This window comes from Macaca nemestrina, chromosome 2 (genome assembly GCF_043159975.1).
Source record: "Macaca nemestrina isolate mMacNem1 chromosome 2, mMacNem.hap1, whole genome shotgun sequence".
NCBI classification, from domain to species: Eukaryota; Metazoa; Chordata; class Mammalia; order Primates; family Cercopithecidae; genus Macaca; species Macaca nemestrina.
Window position 1 is genome coordinate 106,416,085 of NC_092126.1, and position 21,140 is coordinate 106,437,224.

Sequence of the window (21,140 nt, forward strand, 5' to 3'; positions counted from 1 at the left end):
AAGTCAAAATCTGGGGAATCGAAGTCCTCTGTCTTCAGACGGGTCCCTGGCTGAAAATGGAGTGATGGCTGAGGAGAAGCCGACTCCCAAGATGAACGGGACCCCAGGTGATGCCAGGGCCCCCAGCCACTCTGAAAGTGTCTTGAATAATGACTCTAAAACGTGCAATACAAATCGTCATTTAAATGCACTAAGTACAGACAGCCCTTGTGGCAGAGAAGCTGCTCTGGAGGCAGCTGTCTTAAATAAAGAAGAGTAAATGTATTTTTTATAGAGGGTGAAGGATGCTGGAAGGTAAGGATTTAGGAATATCTGGAGAGAAAGAACTTGCAGTTATGTACATTTTGTCCTTTCTGTAAGAGAAAAATGAGGACTTTGGAAATTCAGATCCCTCTTTAATATCAGAGATTTAAACAATACATTTTAAATTTTAACCAGTTATAGTCAAAATGCTATAATAAAACAAAAAAGAGAAAGAAAATGAAGAGCATTTGACTCCCACTCTTAAAATGAGGTACACATAAAGTTTAATAAGCTGGTTATGACAAAAGCCTATAATTGTGTTTCTTGAAGTATAAAGAAAACAAATTTTGGCAGTCTTGAAGTATATATAGTTTAAAATACAATTTTTAGTATTTGGCACCATATGTATGCCATTATATTTGATTTTGCATTGCTGTTTCACAATGAAGCTTTCCTTAAGGTTTGATGTTTATGACTATGAAAGAAATAAGGCACAACCACAGTTTTTCTTTCTTAAATTTCATCACTGTTGATGTGGTTCTTTTGTGTTAAAAGAAAGTGCAACTATCAAAACTAAAAAATTATACAGTAATATTGCTGTTCTGCTGATTTTAAATATACAATACATCATACATACTTATGAGCAAGTTAAATGGAGATAAAGTTGAAATAGAAGATGCAAATGACCTTTCAAAATCAACACAATGTGTTCTGAAACTTTTTGTGACTCACACCATGCATCTGTGATCAATGAACTATGTGGTTTTGAATCGGATGTAGACCTTTAGTACTACTACTTGAGCTAAACTTCTGCATGGTTCGTAATTTTTGAAGTGTGTAGTTAATATTATGCATGTTATCGTCCTTTCTTCCATTCTTATCAGTATGTGCCCATTTGCAAAACAAAAATGCTAATAATCAGTAATAGTCCTAGAAAAGATGTTAACTCTGTTTAGTCGTTGACTGATCTTGCGCTAACCTTGCAATTTTATGATTATTGACCTCTGTTGCATTTATTCTAAAGCCCCCCCAAAATTATCTAGCCATTTCGAACATCAATATTACACTGGTGTATTCACTGCTGTATGTACTGTTGTTCTTTGTTGCTGTTTTATGCTTTCATATTAGCAAATATGAAATTCTGTGGAAAAAAACCCTTTGATCTTAAAAACACACACACACACACACACACCCCATTCTGTAGCAGGAAACAAAATGCTTGTTCTTGAGAACTTTCCCATTGAGAATTTAGTAGAAGCAGGTATGTTCCTATCATTTTGATGTTTTTGTTAATGTTTCCAAACAATGTACTTTGAAATCAGAATCACTTCTTACCATTTTCATATACTTCTGATGCTCTTCATCACATTAGTGATCAGAAATGAGGTGTAATCCCCAACCCCTGCCCACAAGAACTAAGTAGGATCTTACTGTAAGTTGAAGGGAGTTTGGCCCTGACGCATGGATTGTGCAAGAATGAACTGCTGTTGGGTTTGATTGACTGTCGATGGATTGTGGTGTATCTGAAGGCTACTGAATGCAACTTACAATGCTTAATAAAAATCTTTATTCTTTTAGTATATATAAAAAAAAAAAGAAAGTGAGTACCTCTTTTGATTTTTTTTTTTTTTTGGCCTCAATCTTAGTCCTGCTTCTGTTTAAAAGCCTTTTAAAAGACAAAAATACTATCCATATTCTTTGCCCCATTTTCTTTTCTTTTTTAAAACATCTATTTTTCTTGCTACCAGCACAATCTGCCACCAGGTAGGTTTTTTTTTTTTTTTTTTTGAGACGGAGTCTGACTCTGTCGCCCAGGCTGGAGTACAATGGCCTAATCTTGGCTCATTGCAAACTCTGCCTCCCAGGTTCAAGTGATTCTCCTACCTCAGCCTCCCGAGTAGCTGTGATTACAGGCGCCCACCAACATATCTGGCTAATTTTTGTATTTTTAGTAGAGATGGGGTTTTGCCATTTTGGCCAGGCTGGTCTTGAACTCCTGACCACAGGTGATCTGCCCGCCTCAGCCTCCCAAAGTGCTGGAATTACAGGTGTGAGCCACTGTGCCCAGCCTAGGTAGGTTTTATTTATTTATTTTTAAAACTTTTATTTTAAGTTCAGGGGTACATGTGCAGGTTTGTTATACAGGTAAATTGTGTGTCATGAGTGTTTAGCATACAGATGATTTTGTCACCCAGGTAATAAGCATAGTACTCGAGAGGTAGTTTTTCGATCCTCTCCCTCCACTTTCAAGTAGGCCCCTGTGACTGACTGTTGTTCCCTTCTTTGTGCGGCCCCTGTGATTCCTTTCTTTGTGTCCATGTGTACTCAATGTTTAGCTCCCACTTATAAGTGAGAACATGTGGTATTTGGTTTTCTGTTCCTGAGTTAGTTTGCTTAGGATTATGGCCTCCAGCTCCATCCATGTTCTTTGCCCCATTTTCTGTTGGGTTGTTGGTCTTTTTCTTAATGATTTTAAGAGCTTTTTATAGATTAAGGAACTTAGCCCTTTGTTTTCCATTGTAGTATATAATATTTCCCTTAGATTGTCATTAAGCTTTGTTTGTAGTCTTTTTGCAGTGCAGAAAGTTTTAAAAATGTACATTGTTAAAATGACCAGGCTTTTCTCTGATTTCTAGGTTCATGTGTTATATTTTAAAAGGCTATTCTCATTTCAGGGTTATTTTTAAAATTCTCTCATGTTTTTGATATATCTCTGATCCATCTGGAAGTTATTTTGGAGTAAGGGATAAGGTATAAAACAACTATTTTTTTTTTCAGATGGCAACCCAAATATCCCAGTGACATTTGTTGAATAATCAATCTTTCCCTCAACTTGAAAGGCTACCTTTACCATAGAGCAAATTTCCATACGTATATAGGTCTATTTCTGGACTCTTTTCTGTTCCAGCAAAGGGTCTATTTATATGCCAGAGTCACACTGTTTGAATTACTGAGCTTTATATTTTATGTTAATAACTAGTAGGACTTGGTCCTTCTCACTGCTCTTTTTTAGAATTTTTTTGATATTCTTGTATACTTTTTTGCTTGTTACTTCCTTCCCCTTCCCAGATCCTTTTGAGATTTTCTTGAAATCAAGTTGAGTTTTTGTGGATTAATATAGAGAGCGTTTACATCCTGAAATACAGTCACTCTAGCCGAGAACAGGTTATGCCTCTCCATCTGTTCACGTTCCTCAGAAGCATTTTGATGTTTTCTTCAGCTGGGTCTTCACTTTCAGGTTGGGTTATTCCTGGGCATTTTGTCTTCTTGTGGCTACTGGAAATAGGACCTTTTCTTTCATTACATGTTCTGGCTGGTAGCTCTTTGTTCATATTTAAGCTATTTCTTCTGCATATTAACTTTGCCACCATCCACCTTCTGACTTCATCTTGCTTTTAATGTTTGCTCAGTTTATCCTCTTGGGCTTCCCCTGCATACCATCATTTCATCTGTAACAAATTGGATTCTATCTTTTCATTTCTTCTTTCTTACTCTTACCTCATTACATTTACTGGTGTCACAGAGCAATGGTAAATATTAATGGAATGATGGACATGATATGTTTCTTACAGATTTGGGACAATTTCTAGTGTTTCACCATTAAACAGAATGCTGGCTTTTGACCAAAGACGTGATGAATTATTCATTATTCCTGCTTTATTAAGAGTTTTTCAGGCCAGGTGCAGTGGCTCACGCCTGTAATCCCAGGACTTTCCATCCTGAAGGCCCCAGGCCTGTGACTCTTCCCAGTTTGGGGAAGCGTCTCTGTGCTGGGGGCATGGGCCACCAGGGACTGGCAGGTTGCTCTTCTGGACTCTATCAGACCCAGATCAGGCACTGCTTGAGGAACCCTCTTGGCTCCAGAGACATGACATGTTTCTTACAGATTTGGGACAATTTCTAGTGTTTCACCATTGAACACTATGCTGGCTTTTGACTGAAGATATGAGGAATTATTCATTATTGCTACTTTATTAAGAGTTTTCAGGCCATGTGCAGTGGCTCACGACTGTAATTCCAGTTTGAGTGGGCCAGGTGGGAGGACTGCTTGAGCCCAGGAGCTCAAGACAAGCCTGGACAACATAGGGAGACTTTGTCTCTAAAAAAAAAAAAAATTAAAAATTAAAAATTAGCCAAGCATGGTGGCATGCACCTGTAGTTACAGCTACTCAGGAGACTGAGGGGGAAGGATCTCTTGGGCTTAGGAGCTGGCAGTTGCAGTGAGCTGTAATCACGCCACTGCACTCCAGCCTGGGTGACAGAGCCAGACCGTCTCTAAAGAAAACAAAAACAAGAAGAGTTTCATTGTCAGGAATGGATGTGTAATTTTATCAAATGCCTTTTGGGTATCGTGGAAGAGGTCACCATATTTTCCCCCCTAATTATTAAAGTGGGGACCTTTTGTGACAGTGTTCCAATGGTGATTCATCTTAGCTTTCCTGGTCAGAACCTACTTTGCTGTGGTGGATTCATCTTTTAACAGCTGCTGGGTTTTGTGTTGATGTTTAACATTTAGGAGGCTCCACAGATGTCTTTTTAGATAAGCCGTAGTCCTTCTCAATCCAGCTCCTCAAAGCCCATCAGCTGGTCTATTCACTGGCTTCCAAAGATGGTGCTGAGACTTCTGGCCTCGGGGTTTGGGCAGATGAAGCAGTCTAAATGTTCCCTCCCTGGAGCTTCCAGGGAAGATGCCGTGTATGTGGAAAGGCAAGGAGCATAGCAAGGTGAATCTTTAGAGGAGAGTGAGAGTCAGTGCCGAGTAACTCCCTCCTCTTCCACACTCTGACCTTCCCAAAGCCTCACCAAATTCTTCAACAGCCAGCCAGCCAGTATGGGAGCAGCCTGCCACCCTCCTTGGAGAGAGGTTTTGGAGTATGGGAAGGGGAGTTGGCTCTCCTCCTCCCTCCAACTATGCTGCAACTCTCTGACCCCCAGGCAGTGAGCCTGCCTAGCCAGCAGCCACCCTTTCCACCGTGAAGGCCCCAGGCCTGTGACTGCTCCCAGTTTGGGGAAGCATCTCTGCTCTGGGGACATGGGACACCAGGGACAGCAGATGGCTCTTCTGGACTCTACCAGACCCAGATCAGGCACTGCTTGAGGAACCCGAGTCTTGGCCCCAGAGCCTTCACCCTGTACCTTCCCACCCCCACAGCTGGACCTGGTATCCCTCCTTGGCAGACTGCAGTATCTTGTCCCATGCAGATGTCCTGTTTGGGAGGTCACAGAGGCAATGACCCTACTATATCCTTCATGCTGGCAGCCAGTCACGCGCTTCAATTTGTTCTTGCATCCAAAAACCTTCAACTAAGTCTCTGGTTATGACAAACATGTTCTGGGGGCTGGATCACATTACTCAGCATTTGTGACTCATTATTCAGCCTCATCTTTGAAATGGGAACAATAACAGTATCTATCTCTTGGCTGCTAGCAGGGGTCAAATGACTTGTGATAGGTAAAGCACTAAGGATAATTCCTGGCACAGAGTAAGGGCATTACAATGGCTTAACTAAAATTAAACAAAAACTTCAGTCCACACGATTATGTAACACTGCCAGAAAACCCAAACTCTAAAGGTTTATCATTTTTTCTTGGTATCTCTTCATTTTTTCAAAAAGGGGAAAAGAATCAAATCTTGAAGGAATATGGGAATGAAAGTTAAGCTTGGTCTTGTTTGGCTGCTAGTCTTCTACTGTTTAAACCTAATTTCTCTTCTGTAGAAAAAGCCAACCAGACAGCACGGCAGAATAATCAAACTGGCAAGTGTGCCAGCCAAGCCCTCACTGTGAAACATTCAAATGGGTGTAGATTCTGGGAAGCCAGCACTGCACGCATCATATGGGCCAGTATTTCTTGTAGCTTCCTCTGGAAATAAATGCTGCTGCAAGTTTAAATCTGTATAGTAAGGCCTTGAGACGGGAGCAGGGAGGGTTTGGTGGGAGCAAGGTGGTTTGGCTGGTCACACAGCTGGTGTGAAGCAAAATCCAGAGCAGTTATTGCACTTTAGGCTTGCTAGAGCTGTCCTGACATTTGCTCTCCTGGCCCAAGGTAATTCAGCTGGTGGGTTTCTGTCTCACAGATATGTCCATGCTCCAAACACTAGACTTGTGCATGGAAGAGATACTAGACCATCATAACTTCCTTTATGTCAGACTCTGGTTCTCAGGCCTGTAGTGCTGGGTGAGTGGGGGGTGAGGCCAGCGCTTTTTAGGAGAGAACCACTGGCCTGTCCCCTCCAGGGCCAGAGACTTCTGGGAACTCTCCATAACATCTGCCTCCTGGATTACATCCTGTGTGATCCTCAACACGGCCCCATGGGAGTATCACCTCCCCATTTTGTTGATGAAAAAACTGAGGCATGGCAAGATGAGCAATTTTCTGAATTCACACAGCCAGGACATAGTGGAGGCAGTATTCATCCCCAAATTCATCTGAACTTCAAACTGGGGGTCACAAACTAAACCATGGCCCACAATGCCGCCAAATTTACTCCTCACCTGTTTGTAGAATGGTTTAGAATGATTTTAGCACTTTTAAGTGGTTAAAAAAATTGAAAGAATAATATTGTGGGACATCTAAATTTATATGAAATTCAATTTCAGTGCACATAAGGTTTTGCCTGTGTTCCAATATGTTGGTAGAAGAGCTGAGGCAGGACTGGCTTGTTTGTCATAATATAAAAGAGTCTTGGAAGATGTCCTGGGTCCAGGGTCTAAAACCCCTCATGGCCTTTGGGACACCAAGCTCTGTGCCAAAGGGTGTAAGGGGAAGGGGTGATCACACCCAACACCAGGCCGTGGGGGCTACAAAGTCCGGCGGAGTCAAAGGAATGAGAAAAGACAAGTTAAGAGGGCATAAGGTGGGTCCAGGGGGCCAACGCTGGTATGGAGGCTGTGAAGTCCCTGAGCTCTGGGAGCCCACACTATTTATTGGTGATCAAACAAAGAAGCAGATGGTGAAGACATTGAGGATGTGGGGGTAAACAGGTGAGGGCGTGAGGATGTGGGGGTAGAAATGTAGCAGTGCATCAAGAGTAGCTGTGATGGTTTAGCATTTTCTTTGACACATATAGAATATACTCTGCTGCTTGAGATAATGGAGAGCATGTTTACAAGCCTGGGAGAGCAACCAACAAGTCTGTGCATATTGCAGAGGCTACGAGGAGTTTTATGCCCTGAGCCCTGGATTCCATCCAAGTCATGAGGGGTTTTATGCCCTGGGCTTAGATTTGTGGTGTGGCAGGGTAGCCTTCCACCCTTTGACATAGAGCTTGGTGTTCCAAAGGCCACGAGGAGTTTTAGACCCTGGACCCCGGACATCTTCCAAGACTCTTTCATATTATGACAGACAAGCCAGTCCTGCCTCAGCTCTTCTACCAACATATTGGAATATAGCCATGCCTGTTTGTTTATGTATTATCTATAATATATAAGATATGCACTACAGTGGCAGACTTAAGTAGTTATGACAGAGACTGTATGGCCTTCAATGCCTAAAATATTTACTCTCTGGTCCTTTATAGAGAAGTTTTCTGATCTCTGCAGTAAACCACTGTGTTGGTAGCCTCTGGTGACTCTTGCTAAGGATGGGGTGCATATGAAAGCATGGAGTAGGCTCATATATGGGTGGTGATGTGGTTTGACTGTGTCCCTACCCAAAATCTCGTCTTGGATTGTAATCCCCATAATCCCCACATGTCCAGGAAGAGACCAGGTGGAGGTAACTGAATCATGGCGGTGGTTTCCTCAATGCTGTTCTCGTGATAGTGAGTTCTCATGAGATCTGATGGTTTTATAAGTGCCTGGTAGTTCCTCCTGCATTCATTCTCCTTCCTGCCACCTTGGGAAGAAGGTTTCTTGCTTTCCCTTCACCTTCTGCCATAATTGTAAATTTCCTGAGGCCTCCTCAGACATGCAGACCAGTGAGTCAATTAAATCTCTTTCCTTTATAAATTACTCAGTCTTGGGCCGTTGTTTACAGCAGTATGAAAATGGACTAATACAGTAAATTGGTACCACAAAGAGGGAGGTACTGCTATAAAGGTACCTAAAAATGTGGAAGTGACTTTGGAACTGGGAAACAGGCAGAAGTTGGAACAGTTTGGAGGGCTCAGAAGAAGACAGGGAGATGTGGGAAAGTTTGGAACTTCCTAGAAACTTGTTGAATAACTTTGAACAAAATGCTGATAGTGATATGGACAATGAAGTCCAGGCTGAAGTGAACTCAGATGGAGATGAGAACTTGTTGGGAACTGGAATAAAGGTGATTCGTGCTATGCTTTAGCAAAGAAACTGGCGGCATTTTGCCCCTGCCCTAGAGATGTGTGGAACTTTGAACTTGAGAGAGATGATTTAAGGTATCTGGCAGAAGAAATTTCTAAGCAGCAAAGCATTCAAGATGTGACCTGGATACTCTTAGAAGCATTCAGTTTTTTACATTCACAGAGATGGTTTGGAATTGGAACTTATGATTGAGATGGAATCAGAGCATAAAAGTTCGGAAAATTTGCAGCCTGATGATGTGGTAGAAATGAAAAACTCATTTTCTGGGGAGAAATTCAAGCTGGCTGCAGAAATTTGCATAAGTAACGAGGAGCCAAATGTCAATGCCAAGATAATGGAGAAAATGTTTCCAAGGCATGTCAGACGTCTTCACAGCAGCCCTCCCATCACAGGTCCAAAGGCCTGGGAGGAGGAAATGGTTGTGTGGGCCAGGTCCAGGGCCTTGCTGCTTTGTGTAGTCTTAGGACTTGGTGCCCTCCATCCCAGCTGCACCAAAAAGGGGCCAAAGTACAGCTCAGGCCGTTGCTTCAGAGGGTACAAGCCCCAAGCCTTATTGGCTTCCACATGGCGTTGTGCCTGTGGCTACACAGAAGACAAGACTTGAGCTTTGGGAACCTTCACCTGTATTTCAGAGGATGTATGGAAACACCTACATGTCCAGGCAGAAGTCTGCTGAAGGGGTGGAACCCTCATGAAGAACCCCTGCTAGGGCAGTGTGGAAGGGAAATGTGGAGTCAGAGCCCCCACATGGAGTCCCCAGTGGGGCACTGCCTCATGGAGCTGTGAGAAGAGGGCCACCATCCTCCAGACCCCAAAATGGTAGATACACTGACAGCTTGTACTGTTGCACTTGGAAAAGCTGCAGACACTCAATGCCAGCCAGTGAAAGCAGTTGGGAGGGGTCTCTACCCTACAGGGCCAGAGCTGCCCAAGACTGGGAGACCATCTCTTGCATCAGCATGAGAACAGACTAATACATGCGGTATGATACTAGCTTTAGTGATTTAAAATGAACTGGAAGGCTGTGAGGTCTCTGGTGGTATGCTGCAGGGCTCTCTAACCCTGTCCTAGCCAACATTTTTATTAGTAGCCTGAATGAGGACACTGGGCTGTAGGGGACCCAGCCAGTCTCTTGTAGTCCTTCCTCACAGAGCCCTGATTTGATTCACCTTCCACCTATTCCTGGATTCAGAGGCAATGGGTTCAAGGATCAGTGCATTAACATCTTCCACTGAGTGCTATTGGTCCAAGAATGTGTGCCTCTTAATTTGGCTGAAGGGAAGGCCTTCTATTCCATGGTTGTTGAGGGGAGAGATTCCTTCTCTCTCTCCCCTTCTCTCATACTCTTTTTCTTTCTCTCCTGCTGGACAGGAACAAGGAAACATATTCCCACAGCACCTACCTGCAGGCATCCTAAGACAACAATGGAATGCTGTTAACATTGTGGGTGGTATGTGGAGGGCAGAAAGCATCCCAAGTCCTTATCATGACAATATGGAGCTGCTAAATCCACCCAGCCTGCCTTTCCTCAAGACTTCCTTCTGTAGATAATCTCAATCTTCCTTGTGGTTTAAGCCATTTTGAGTCAGGTTTTCTGTTACTTGTGGCTGAAAATACTCCCATTGGTATAGTAGCTTACTGGTCTGGCTGGCACATAACCTAAAATTGGCAGGGGAAGGAAAAGCAAATGAATGTGACAACAAAACCATCGAAAAAATATTCAATGGGTTGCAATGAAAGATTAAAGGAGGAAATGGAATAGTGTTAAATGCAAAGTCTTTTACTGAGGGCCTGTGAGTCAGTGGTATAAATGCAGGTTAATGAAGCCCTGGCTGAATGGACATATATGAGACAGAGACTTGCTAATTTTGGACATGCAAAATATGTGTCAACAACATGATGAGATTGGTAAAGATGCAAATCTAGTCTTAACATCTGGAATCAGGGAGGCAATGTTTCTGTGCTACTCTATAACTTGATTCTCTGCTGTTGCGTCCAGTGCTAGGTACTAAAGTATGACAAGAATACTGACCAACAAGAGCTTGGACATGTGACAGCAATAGAGACTGTGACGGGTTTCTATCTAGGTTTGAGGTCCCCAAAAAGAGACTCTGACTAGAATTTGAATAGAGCAATTTATTTGGGAGGTGGTCCTAGGAAACCTGGTGAGCAAATGGGGAAGTGAAACAGGGAAGGAAGAAAAGCTAATGAAGGGTACAGTAAAGGGCAGGCTGCCACATGAGCAAGTGAGGCTGAACCCAGATGAGGGCCCTTGACAGACTTTGTAGAACACTGCTGTAGGGTATCATTCCCCTGGGAGGTGAGGGGCTATGATATTTGTACACTAACTGCCATAAGTCATTGGTTGAAGCTTGCTCCTGGGAGCATTGATTTTCCAGCACTTTCAGCCTGCTGCATGGGTAGGTTAAGCCTGTTATGGGCAAGAGTACCTCTACATATGGGCACTGTATGGTTGGGACCTTCTGTAGGTGAGCCCTAGGTTCATGGGTTGGGGGCATCAAAAACATCTACCATAGTTTCAGAACCCAAGTGTGTTTAACCTGGAAGAAGGAAAATTCAGGGGGTGCATCACTTGAAGGGAGTTTGATTCCAAGCAACAGAGACTAACTCTGATTAACATAAGCAAGGAAAGAATCTGTATTTGGTAAGACATTAAGGGCTTCAAGGAATGGAAGAAAAAGGCCTGGGAAGCCTGAAGAGTCAGGGGAAGGATGGAGGGTATATGGTTAGAGGAGCTTGGACCCCATCTTCACTTCATGGCTGGATGTGCAGGGTACTTGGATTGATGATGCCACCAGACTGTATCTAGCAGGGAAGATTGGTTCTCTTATAGGAAAACCAGGAACTCTAATGAGCGGTGTGCATGCCAATATATTTAGAGGGAAATTTCTAATGTCTGCAACTTACTTTGAAATGCATAAAAAATAAGAAATAAGATGATTTAATGAATGGATATAGAGATGTATCGATGGTTAGATATGTCATAAAATAAGTAAAATATTCATGGTAGAATTTTGGTGATGGGTATATGGGTATTCATATACCCATATAATTATTTCAAATTTGCTGTATGTTTGGAATTTTTCATAATAAGGTATTAGAGGAAAGAAGGAAAATTGGGTATTGGTTACCCAAAGTTCAGGAGGCCAAAGCAGTAAAGAGGGTCCTCCTCAGGAAGTCTTGCTAATTGGCTCACTGCATAACCAGGGCTGTGGTTCTTTGCCAAGCTGGACCAATCTTCTGGACTTTGTGCATTGGCCTCTGTGCATAAACTTGCTTTTTTACCAGAATCAGTGGATATATTTAATCCATTTGGTCTACTGCTACTAATGTGGCCTCACAGAAATGCCCTCAGCCTGTCTAGACCTGAGGTGTGATTTCTCTGTTTTCAACTGTATAAAACAGAGAAAATAATGTTTGGGGACAGTACTTGGGACTATTGAATGCTGTCTCATTTCTCAACATCTGGTTTTGTGAGATTATTGGTGACTAGGACTATAGTTATATTCTTATTGGTTGCACTGGGATAACCATTAACATCTGGATTTATAACAATCTAGGTCAGATTACCAGCAATTTAATAATGTAAAAAGACTTTCTTTCTATATAAATCTGTTCCCCTCCCACTTTTATGCTATTCTTGTCACAAATTACATCTTTATACATTTTCTGCCCATCAGCATAGATTATAATTATTGCTTTAAGCAGTTGTTTTTTAAAATCAGAGAGGAAAAAAGAAGTCCAGACCAAAAAAAAAATACATTTATACTGTCTTTTATGTTTATGTATACAGTTATCTTGAACAGAGCTTTTTAGTTCTTGATATTAATTCAAGTTACTACTTAGTATCCTTTCATTCATCCTGAAGGCCCCCTTTTAGTATTTCTTGTAGAACAAGCCTGCTGACAATAAATTCCGTTTTTGTTGTTCTGTTAATGTCTTCATTTATCCTTAATTTTTGAAGGAGAGTTTTGCTGTATATAAAATTCTTGGTTGACTGACTCTCTTTTTTTTAATTTAATTTCAACACTTTGAATGTTGCTCCTCTGCCTTTTGGCCTCCATGGTTTTTGATAAATCTGATACCAAACCACTCTTTGAAATAATCCTTTTTATGTGATGAGTGACTTCTCTCTTGCTGCTTTTAGGATTCTCTCTCTGTCTTTGGTTTTTGACAGTTTTATTCTAGGTGTAGGTCTCTTTCAGTTTATATTAATGGAGTTCACTGGACCTCTTGGATGTGTAGATCAATGCTTTTCACCAAATTTGGGGAGGTTTTGTACATTAATTCTAATATTATTTTCACATCCTCCTCCCTTCCTTTTAAAAGTCCTCTTATATATATGTTGGTACACTTAATGGTATTACATGGGTGTCTGAGGCACTGTTTATTTTTCTTCATTTTTTTCTTCTTATTCCTCATACTTGATAATCTCAGTTGACCTATCTTCAAGTTTTCTGATTTGTTCTTCTGCCTGCTCATAACTGCTGTTTGATCCTCTCAGTGAATTTTTAAAAGTTGTAGTACTTTTCAACTCCATAATTTATATTTGGTTTCTCTTTATAATTTCTATCTCATTATTCATGTAGTCTATATGGTGAGGTATCATTCTCATACTTTACTTCTCTAGGCCTGATTTCCTTTAGTTCTTTGAACATATGTAAAATGGCTAATTTAAATTTTTTCTCCAACATCTGGGCTTCCTCAGGAACAATTTTGATTGATTGCCTTTTTTCATGCATATTGGCCATACTTTGTTTCTTTGACTGTCTCATATTTTTTGTTGAAACCTGAGTATTTAAATAATATAAGATGGCCACTCTGAAAATCAGATTCTTCTTTTCCCCAGGATTTTTGTTGTTGCTGTTTGTTGTAGTTTTTTTCATTTGTAGTTATTTTCTTTGTTATTTGCTTGTTTTATTTTTATGAACAAAGTCTATATTCATCTGTATTCTTTATTGTATATGGCCACTGAAATTTCTGCTCAGTTGGTTCAGTGATCAGCTGATGATTGAGCAGATTTTCATGAATTTCTGGAGCCAGTAAGTCTCCTAGTGTTTGCCAAAGGGTCTGTGTGTGTGTGTGTTGAGGCATCTCCAACACGTATGTATGCAGTTGATAAATCTGCTTTTGCCTTCACTCATGCTTGTACAGTCTCAAGGTCAACCAGAGGTGAGAGCTTAGGGTCTTTTCAAGTTTTTCCTGAACATGTGCACAGTCCTACACATGTGCATGTGGACTTCCAGATTTCCAGGAACATACTGGAGCTTTTCACAGCCCCTTGGACATTTCATTTCTTATCTCTTCCTTTTTAAGCTTTTTGGTTAATCTATTGTTTGTCCCAACTGTTATCCATTGTCTCAGACAGCCATGTTCTTGAAACATGTGGCAGTAAATGTTTTCAACAAATGTCCTCTACCCGTCCAGGAGAAGGCTTTTAGTACTGGGCAACCAAAAAAACCATGCCTTTTAGTGGAGTTTACCAGGGAATCACCAGACAGTTCAGATAATGACAATTTTCTTGAAATGAGGTCTGCTCTGCTCCCTTCATACTGAGTTTCCAAGTTCCCAGGCTGATGTCTTCCTCTCCAGTGGTGTTCCTAGGCTTTCTAATTCAGACTAGCCATTCTGCAAAGATGGGATCAGAGTGTCCAATCTAGGTCTTCCCCACAGCAGGCTCTTTCAGGAACTTAGTACATTTTGCAGCCTGAGAGTTAGATACCTATGTGATTCATTGTTCTGATTGGTAGATCCCAGAGGTCCTCAAGGCCTCCCCACTGACTTTCACCACCACCTGAGAGATTTAAGAAAACAACTAAAACCCCTGGTCCCATAACCTGTGGGGTTTGGAGCCCTTCCTAGGATTTGGAGAAATCCCAAGTAGTGGATGGACTCCTTCTGTTTGATGTGCCATGAGCACTACCTTGACTTGCCCCACACCAAACCTGAACTCAAAGCTCAGCATCCACCAAACATTTCATAAGGGCAGCAGCTTCACTGCAGGATGGAGAACTTATGGGAGAGTACATCTCACAGCCCCAGCCTTCTGCTGCTCCCTGCTTCCCTTCACCTTCTCTATTCCTCTGTCCTCCCACTTCCACAGCAAGAAACTAACTTTTCTTCTTGTCCCATGCAAAGCAAGTCCTCCCACACCCAGACCTCCTGTAATTTCACCTTCAACCCTAAGCACTCGTCAAGGTATTGCATCAAACCAAGTTTCCTTTGTAAAAGGAAAATAGAATGAGTTTTCCCAGGCTTGCACATCCTGTGTGTGATGGTGATTCCCTGCTGCTCAGCCGCGCTTACTTCATCTTTCATCCACTCCCTAGCATCTCCCAAGCCTTCCCCAGACCAACTCCTCACTTCGACTATTCTCCCTTTCCTGTCTTTCTCCCCACAGCAAGCCCTCCCCTAACCATCCTCAGAGGACTCTACCAGTTCTGCTTGTATGCCTCTCCATCCTCAATCTCTTTGTCCTAGACACTTACAGCAGATGCTATCCTCATGTAGGTCAGGGCTGGGGCAGACCACGATTCTTCCTACTGCTGACTTGCAGGCTGCGACTTTCCTTCTGAAGAAAGCATCCCAGAAGCAAGTGAGTGGGAAGCGTGATTCTAGGAATCCTCTGATCCACTCTAAAATGCTGTGGGTGTCATCTGTATGTATCTATTCAGGGGAAGGGTGGCAAAGCTCCTCAGAACTGACCTCACACCACATTGAGGATGCCCTCCTCTTTCCCCGGCTTGATTCAGGCCTGCTGCAGGGTAAAAGAGCTGTCCAGTTGGAGCTGTTGAGATGATCATTAAAGGACTTGCACCTCTAAAGAAAGGAGGAATCCCTGATGTAGCATTTGCTGCTTAAAGAAAAAATAGAGTGATGTAGAATCTCCCTGGGTAGACAGGCAGACGGTCAGCATTCGGAGCCCCAGTGGTGCCAGGCTAGAGCTCAAGAGCAACAGTGTAGGTCAAGCTGTGGGCACTGGGTGAAAATCCACACTGGCCTGAGGCATGAGCAAACAGCTCCTGGTGTGCAGAGTGAGCTGGCCAGAGGAGGAAAGTGGAAGCCCCATTTAGTAATGACCAGCACAGAGAACCACTGAGAGTCACCCCTGCTGTGGCCCCAGCGTCATGTAGGAAACAGCAGGTCAGGTGGCCTCCATGCTGTGCCTGGTGGAGGCAGGCCCCCTGCCCTGCCTCACCCTACCAAAGGGTGGGTGTCTCCACAGGTCCACGACCGCTTGGATCGCTACTGTTGTGGCTTCGAGCCTGAGCCCTCAGACCCCTGTGTAGAAGAGAGGCTCCGAGAGAAATGCCGGAACCCAGCCGAGCTGCGGCTGGTCCACATCCTGGTACGTCTCCACACCATCCCCTTGTCACCCCAGAACCAGGTCTTCCTGTGTCCTTCAGAAGATGCTAACAAGTTTCAAAAATCATTTGTTGCTGGGGTTTCCCAGTCTTGTTCTTTTCAGCAAAACCAGTTGTTTGAATATTTCCAGGAGTCTGCAATATGTAAACTGATAAAATGGAGCTTTAAGAATGTGCCTGAGGAGGAGTGTGGCATGAGGGCTGGAGCCCCCTTTTCACTGTCTCCACTGCCCATAAGAGACTCCAGAGAACAACTAGGGCTCCTGGAAGTAGAGTTTGAGAATGGTGTGTCTAGTCAACATCCTCGTTGTGCCAGTAAATGAGGAGTTGCAGTCTGGAGGGAAAGGAATCTCCAAGGCCATATGGTAGCAGCATTAGGGCATGAACCCAAGACCCCAGTGGCTCACAGGCTGCTGCTGCTCCTGTCAAAACTAGAGTCCAGGGTGGGAAGCAATGTGCTGTGGCCATCGGAGAGGGCAGAATAACCATTTCCTCTGCATAAGAAGCAAAGTGCTTCCCCCAGGGAAGGGCTTCTCTATCTTCTCCTGCAGTGAGGCATAGTGTCCCCACAGCCTCCCTTTCCTCTTGGAGGGTAGCTGTCAGCATGGTGTCCAGGGATGGGCTTCAGGGAGGCCACATCACCCAGAGGCCAGGATTGCTTAGTGGGGGTGCTGGCAATTCTCCTCCTCTACCCCCAGAGCCATCTCTCCTTTTCCCTTGTCAAAGGTAAATATCCATGGGAGAGACAAAGCTTTAATAGCCATTGTTTACCCCTGGTGAGCAGGCATTTCACAGATCTTTTAGGACAGCAGTTTCTAGAGGGAAGAGCCACCCAGCTTTGAGCAAAAAGTGATCCTGACATGTGGAGTGGGGTGAGAAAGGAGAAGAGGCAGAGAGAAGGGAAGCTGGGGTCCTGGAAACAGAAGTTCATAGCTTAAGCCTAGGCCGCTGGAGAGGATTGTGGGAAATGCCCATGGGCTTTTGGAGGCTATGTGGGAAAGGAGTGCGTGCGTGGGAGTGGGGACGAGAAGAGATGGTCTCCCATTCACAACCACACCATATTCTTTAAGGTACTAAAGAATTCTCCGGTGCTGATTTTGGTTTTCAAAATGTTTAGGAGCTGCTAAACTCTTCTGTAGAAACAGAGTGTGGTCACTGCTTTTCGAGGATAAAAGACATCTGTGTGTGCTCTCAGTGATGCTAAGGGGGATGCCCAGGTGCATAGGCACAGGTGGCACAAAGGGGTGACTGAGTGTGTACACATGTGAGCAGCACATGTGTGATGCCTCTCACAGCGATGGCCCTGAGGAGCAGGCTACCTCGGCACCTGCCGATTCCCACCTGTGCTCCTCAACCCTTCAGCCACCAAAACAGGATCAGTCCTTTGGCCTTGCAATTTAGCAGATGGTGCTCTGCCTTAGCCCTATGGGTCCAGGTTTGAAACGGCCCAGCTACTTACTAGCTGTGTGATTTTGTGCAAATTGCTTAAGTTAAGGTGCCACCATTTCTGTAAAATAGGGCTAACACTAGTGCCCGCTTCCTAAGGTTACTGGGAGAATTAACTGACAGGATGCCTGGAAGCACTTAGCACAGTGCCCAACATAGAGTAAGTGGTCAGCTGTGAGGACTGTTTGTTAGCATGGACTGTGGGACTGACAGCTCAGGGCTCTCAGCCCCTTAATCTTGACCAAGTCCATAGGTGCCAGCCGTAGCTGCACCCTTACCCACCTCTCTATCTGTCCACCCTCTTCCCTGAGGTCCGGAGCAGCAATCCATCTCACCTGGTCTACATCGATAACGCCGGCAACCTTCAGCACCCTGAGGACAAGCTGAACTTTCGGCTGCTGGAGGGCATAGATGGGTGAGGGTCAAAAGGGTCGGGTGGAAGTTCACGGGACTGAGACCTGATGGCCTTGCGGCAAACCTTGGGACCTTGAACTATGGCCCTGAGAAGCCCACGGTCCATCAGACAAGCTGTTGGATCAGAACTTTAGGTGGTGGTGGGGAGCCCTGGGAAAGCTGAGAGGGGACACAGTTGGCAGGGCCTACCCCAACATCCAGAGGGCCTCCTGTGCCTGCAGAATACTAGCTGCATTGCTGGGGTGTGGAGAGGCTAGTCCTTCCCTTGTTCTGGGTGGGAGAGCTAGGCTGAAGAGTCTACCCCTCCCTGCTCACTCTTGGCAGGCAGCTCTGCCTTCCCAGGATTCTTTCTGGCCCTGCATTTGCCAAATGGAGCCTGGGATAGCAGCATTTGTTCACCTGGCTTCTCTATAGGATGGGACCCATCTGAAGGGTCTATCCCCTGCCTTCACAGCAGAGCTAGGCAAAGGGTCCTCTGTTAATGAGATAGCAGGTGCAGGCCTGGGGAGTTTGCAGGGTGACTTTGCCAGAGTTCCTCAACTATGCAAGCTCTGGCCATCTGGCTTCACCTGTTATTGAAATTCTCTGAGATCGCTGTTGCTTTTTCTTTCTGTTACGGGGTTCTGGGGCCTTCGCTCCAGGTTTCCTGAGTCTGCCGTGAAGGTTCTCGCATCAGGGTGTCTACAGAATATGCTGCTGAAGTCACTGCAGATGGACCCCGTGTTCTGGGAAAGCCAAGGCGGGGCTCAGGGGCTGAAGCACGTCCTCCAGACCCTGGAGCAGCGAGGACAGGTGCTGCTGGGACACATCCGAAAGCACAACCTCACACTCTTCAGGGACGAGGACCCGTGAGCCTCACACCAGCCCTGAGTCAATGAGCATCCATCCTGATGGCCACATTTTCTTGGGCTCACTCATCTTGAGGACAAATGGGAAAAGCCAGAAGCCAGAGGGGCACAAGGATGTCATGGGATATTTCACCTGCCCGGGATGGTGGAGGTAGCATGGGGTTTTCAATCTCAATGCATCCCTTTCCGCTTTCTCGGCTCTGGCTATTTATTCCCCTGCACCAACAAATACATTAAAAAATGTTCTGGAGCTGCTCAAGATACTGTAAAAATGTGTGATGCACGTGCACATGCAGAGCTGGAGAACTTTGTGTGTGTGTAGAGGTGTGTAGGTGTGGGTGGCATGTGTGCGTGCCTGCATGCAATACATGAGACAAACCCAATAAAGGTAAAATCTTCATAGAACTGCACTTGCAGCCCAGAGTTGCTCCAGCTGAAAGTAGACTCAGGTCTAATAAACGACACGTAATGTGTTTGTCTTTATAGACTTTAACTTTTCAATTATTACTCAGTTATGTTTTTTGGTTTAAAAAATTATAAAAGTCTAAAAGTAATACATGCTCAGTAAAAACAAGTTCATAAATAATAGAAGCATATGACAAAAAGCATAAGTTCCACAAACTCTTTAGCAGTGCGTATGTGTGTGTGTGTGTGTTATTCATGGTCACACTACTTGCAAATTAAAAAATAAAAGTGCGGTCATGCTTTGTTTGTCAACTCACTATATTTTTACTTTATTAACTATATTCTGTATCAGCCATCTGATTTGACCCAATCTTTATTGGTGACTGCATGAAATTCCAAGGCAGGGATGTGTCATATTTTCTTTAGCTGGTCCCATAATCATGAACATTTAAGTAGCTCCAATTTTTCATCAATTACAGACATTGCTGCCGTGAACATGACTGCGTGGCGTGCAAATATTTCTGCGAGTCAGATTTCCGTAAGGGGTTTCTGGGGCAAAGGGTATGGGCATTCAGTATTCTGAAAGAAACTGCCAAATTGCTGTCCGAAATGGTGGTGTCAATTTACATTTCTCCCAAGAGGGTAGGAGAGTGATTATTTTTCTACACCCTCACCAACACTTAACATTCTCAGACTTTGGGGTTTTAGGAGGAAAACCTATTTAAAAACTGCATTTCCTTAATCATGAACGAAGTCATCTTTCCACTTATTTGCCAGACATTTGTATTTTCTTTTCTGCATTGTCCTTTTCTTTTAAGATGCTTGCCCTTTGCTTGTTAATTTGTTGGAAGTCTTTGACTCTAATGAGTGTAATCAATCTTTTCTCTGTTGACTTGGTGTAAATGTTTTCTTCCAGCCTATCATTTGTCTCTTAACTTTGTTTATAGTCTTTTGCCAAGCGTAAAATGTTAATTTCCACGTAGTCAAATTTGTTTATCTTTCCCTTTAAGTCTTTTCAGTTTCATGCCTTCTTAAAAAGGTTGTCACCACTTCAAGATTATTGAAATAATTTCCTGTGTTTCTTCTAGTATTATATAATATTTCTTATATATTATATAGTATTTACTATATATTTTCATATACTTCTTATATATTCCCTGTAAATTCATATATAAAACCTATATTTTATGTGGATTTAAGCAGAGAATGGTGTGAGTTAGGGATCTAACAAGTTTCATTTCCCTTCAAATGGATAGTTAGTTGTTATAACATTATTTCATAGTCTATTCTTTCTCTACTGCTGTGAAAGTATACTCTTATCAGATACTAGGTTCCCACATGCACGGAGGTCCATTTGTGAACTGTGTTCTGATATTATTTTTCAGTTCCTGCATTAGTATGACAGTGTTTTAATTAAAGTTACTTTATTCTTTTCTTTTTTGCTGTCTGGTAGACTGAGTTCCCATATTTTTCTTCTACTTTAGTTTTTTTCCTTTGCTATTTTTGTGCATTTGTCTTTCATGTGATAATGTCAATCTATGAAGCATGCCACCCCTCTCCTATTATCCTCAAAATCCCATGGGTGTTTTGGTTGTGATTATATTGAATTTATAATTAGTGGGAATCTGACTTATTTGAATATTGAGTGCTCTCATTCAGGTTTATCAATCCACCTATTCTTGGTTTATCAGTCCACCTATTCTTTGATAATCTCTAGCAATATTTTTTTGATTATTGAGACAGGGTCTCACTCTGTCATCCAGGCTGGAGTGCAGTGGCAAGATCTCAGCTCACTGCAGCCTCAGCCTCCCGGGCTCGGGTGATCCTCTCACCTCAGTCTCCTGAGTAGCTGGGATGGCAAGTGCACACCACCACGACCAGCTAATTTTTGTATTGTTTTGTAGAGATGGGATTTTGCCATATTGCCCAGGCTGGTCTTGAACTCTTGAGCTCAAAGCACCCTCCCATCCCAGCCTCCAAAGTGCTGGGATTACAGGCATGAGCCACTGAACTCTAGTAACATTTTAAAGATTTCTTCGACAAATAAGCTCATTTTAAAGTTAGCTTGTAATTTTCTCAATCCTATTGAGAATGAGTTCTTTTTCTTGATTAGATTTTTC

At 43.3% G+C, this 21,140-nt stretch overlaps 1 protein-coding gene across 2 annotated transcripts in view; it reads left to right on the top strand.

Annotated features, from left to right (window-relative positions):
* The window catches only part of GASK1A (golgi associated kinase 1A), an 84,667-nt gene extending 65,335 nt beyond the window's left edge, over positions 1-19,332 (top strand). For both annotated transcript variants that reach the window (XM_011738913.2, XM_011738915.3), the window contains exons 3-5: positions 15,769-15,891; positions 17,665-17,768; positions 18,409-19,332. In XM_011738913.2, coding sequence (XP_011737215.1) covers positions 15,769-15,891; positions 17,665-17,768; positions 18,409-18,619 — 438 coding nt within the window. In that variant the 3' untranslated portion in view covers positions 18,620-19,332. The remainder of the gene's footprint in view (positions 1-15,768; positions 15,892-17,664; positions 17,769-18,408) is intronic.
* Positions 19,333-21,140: the final 1,808 nt, after the last annotated feature.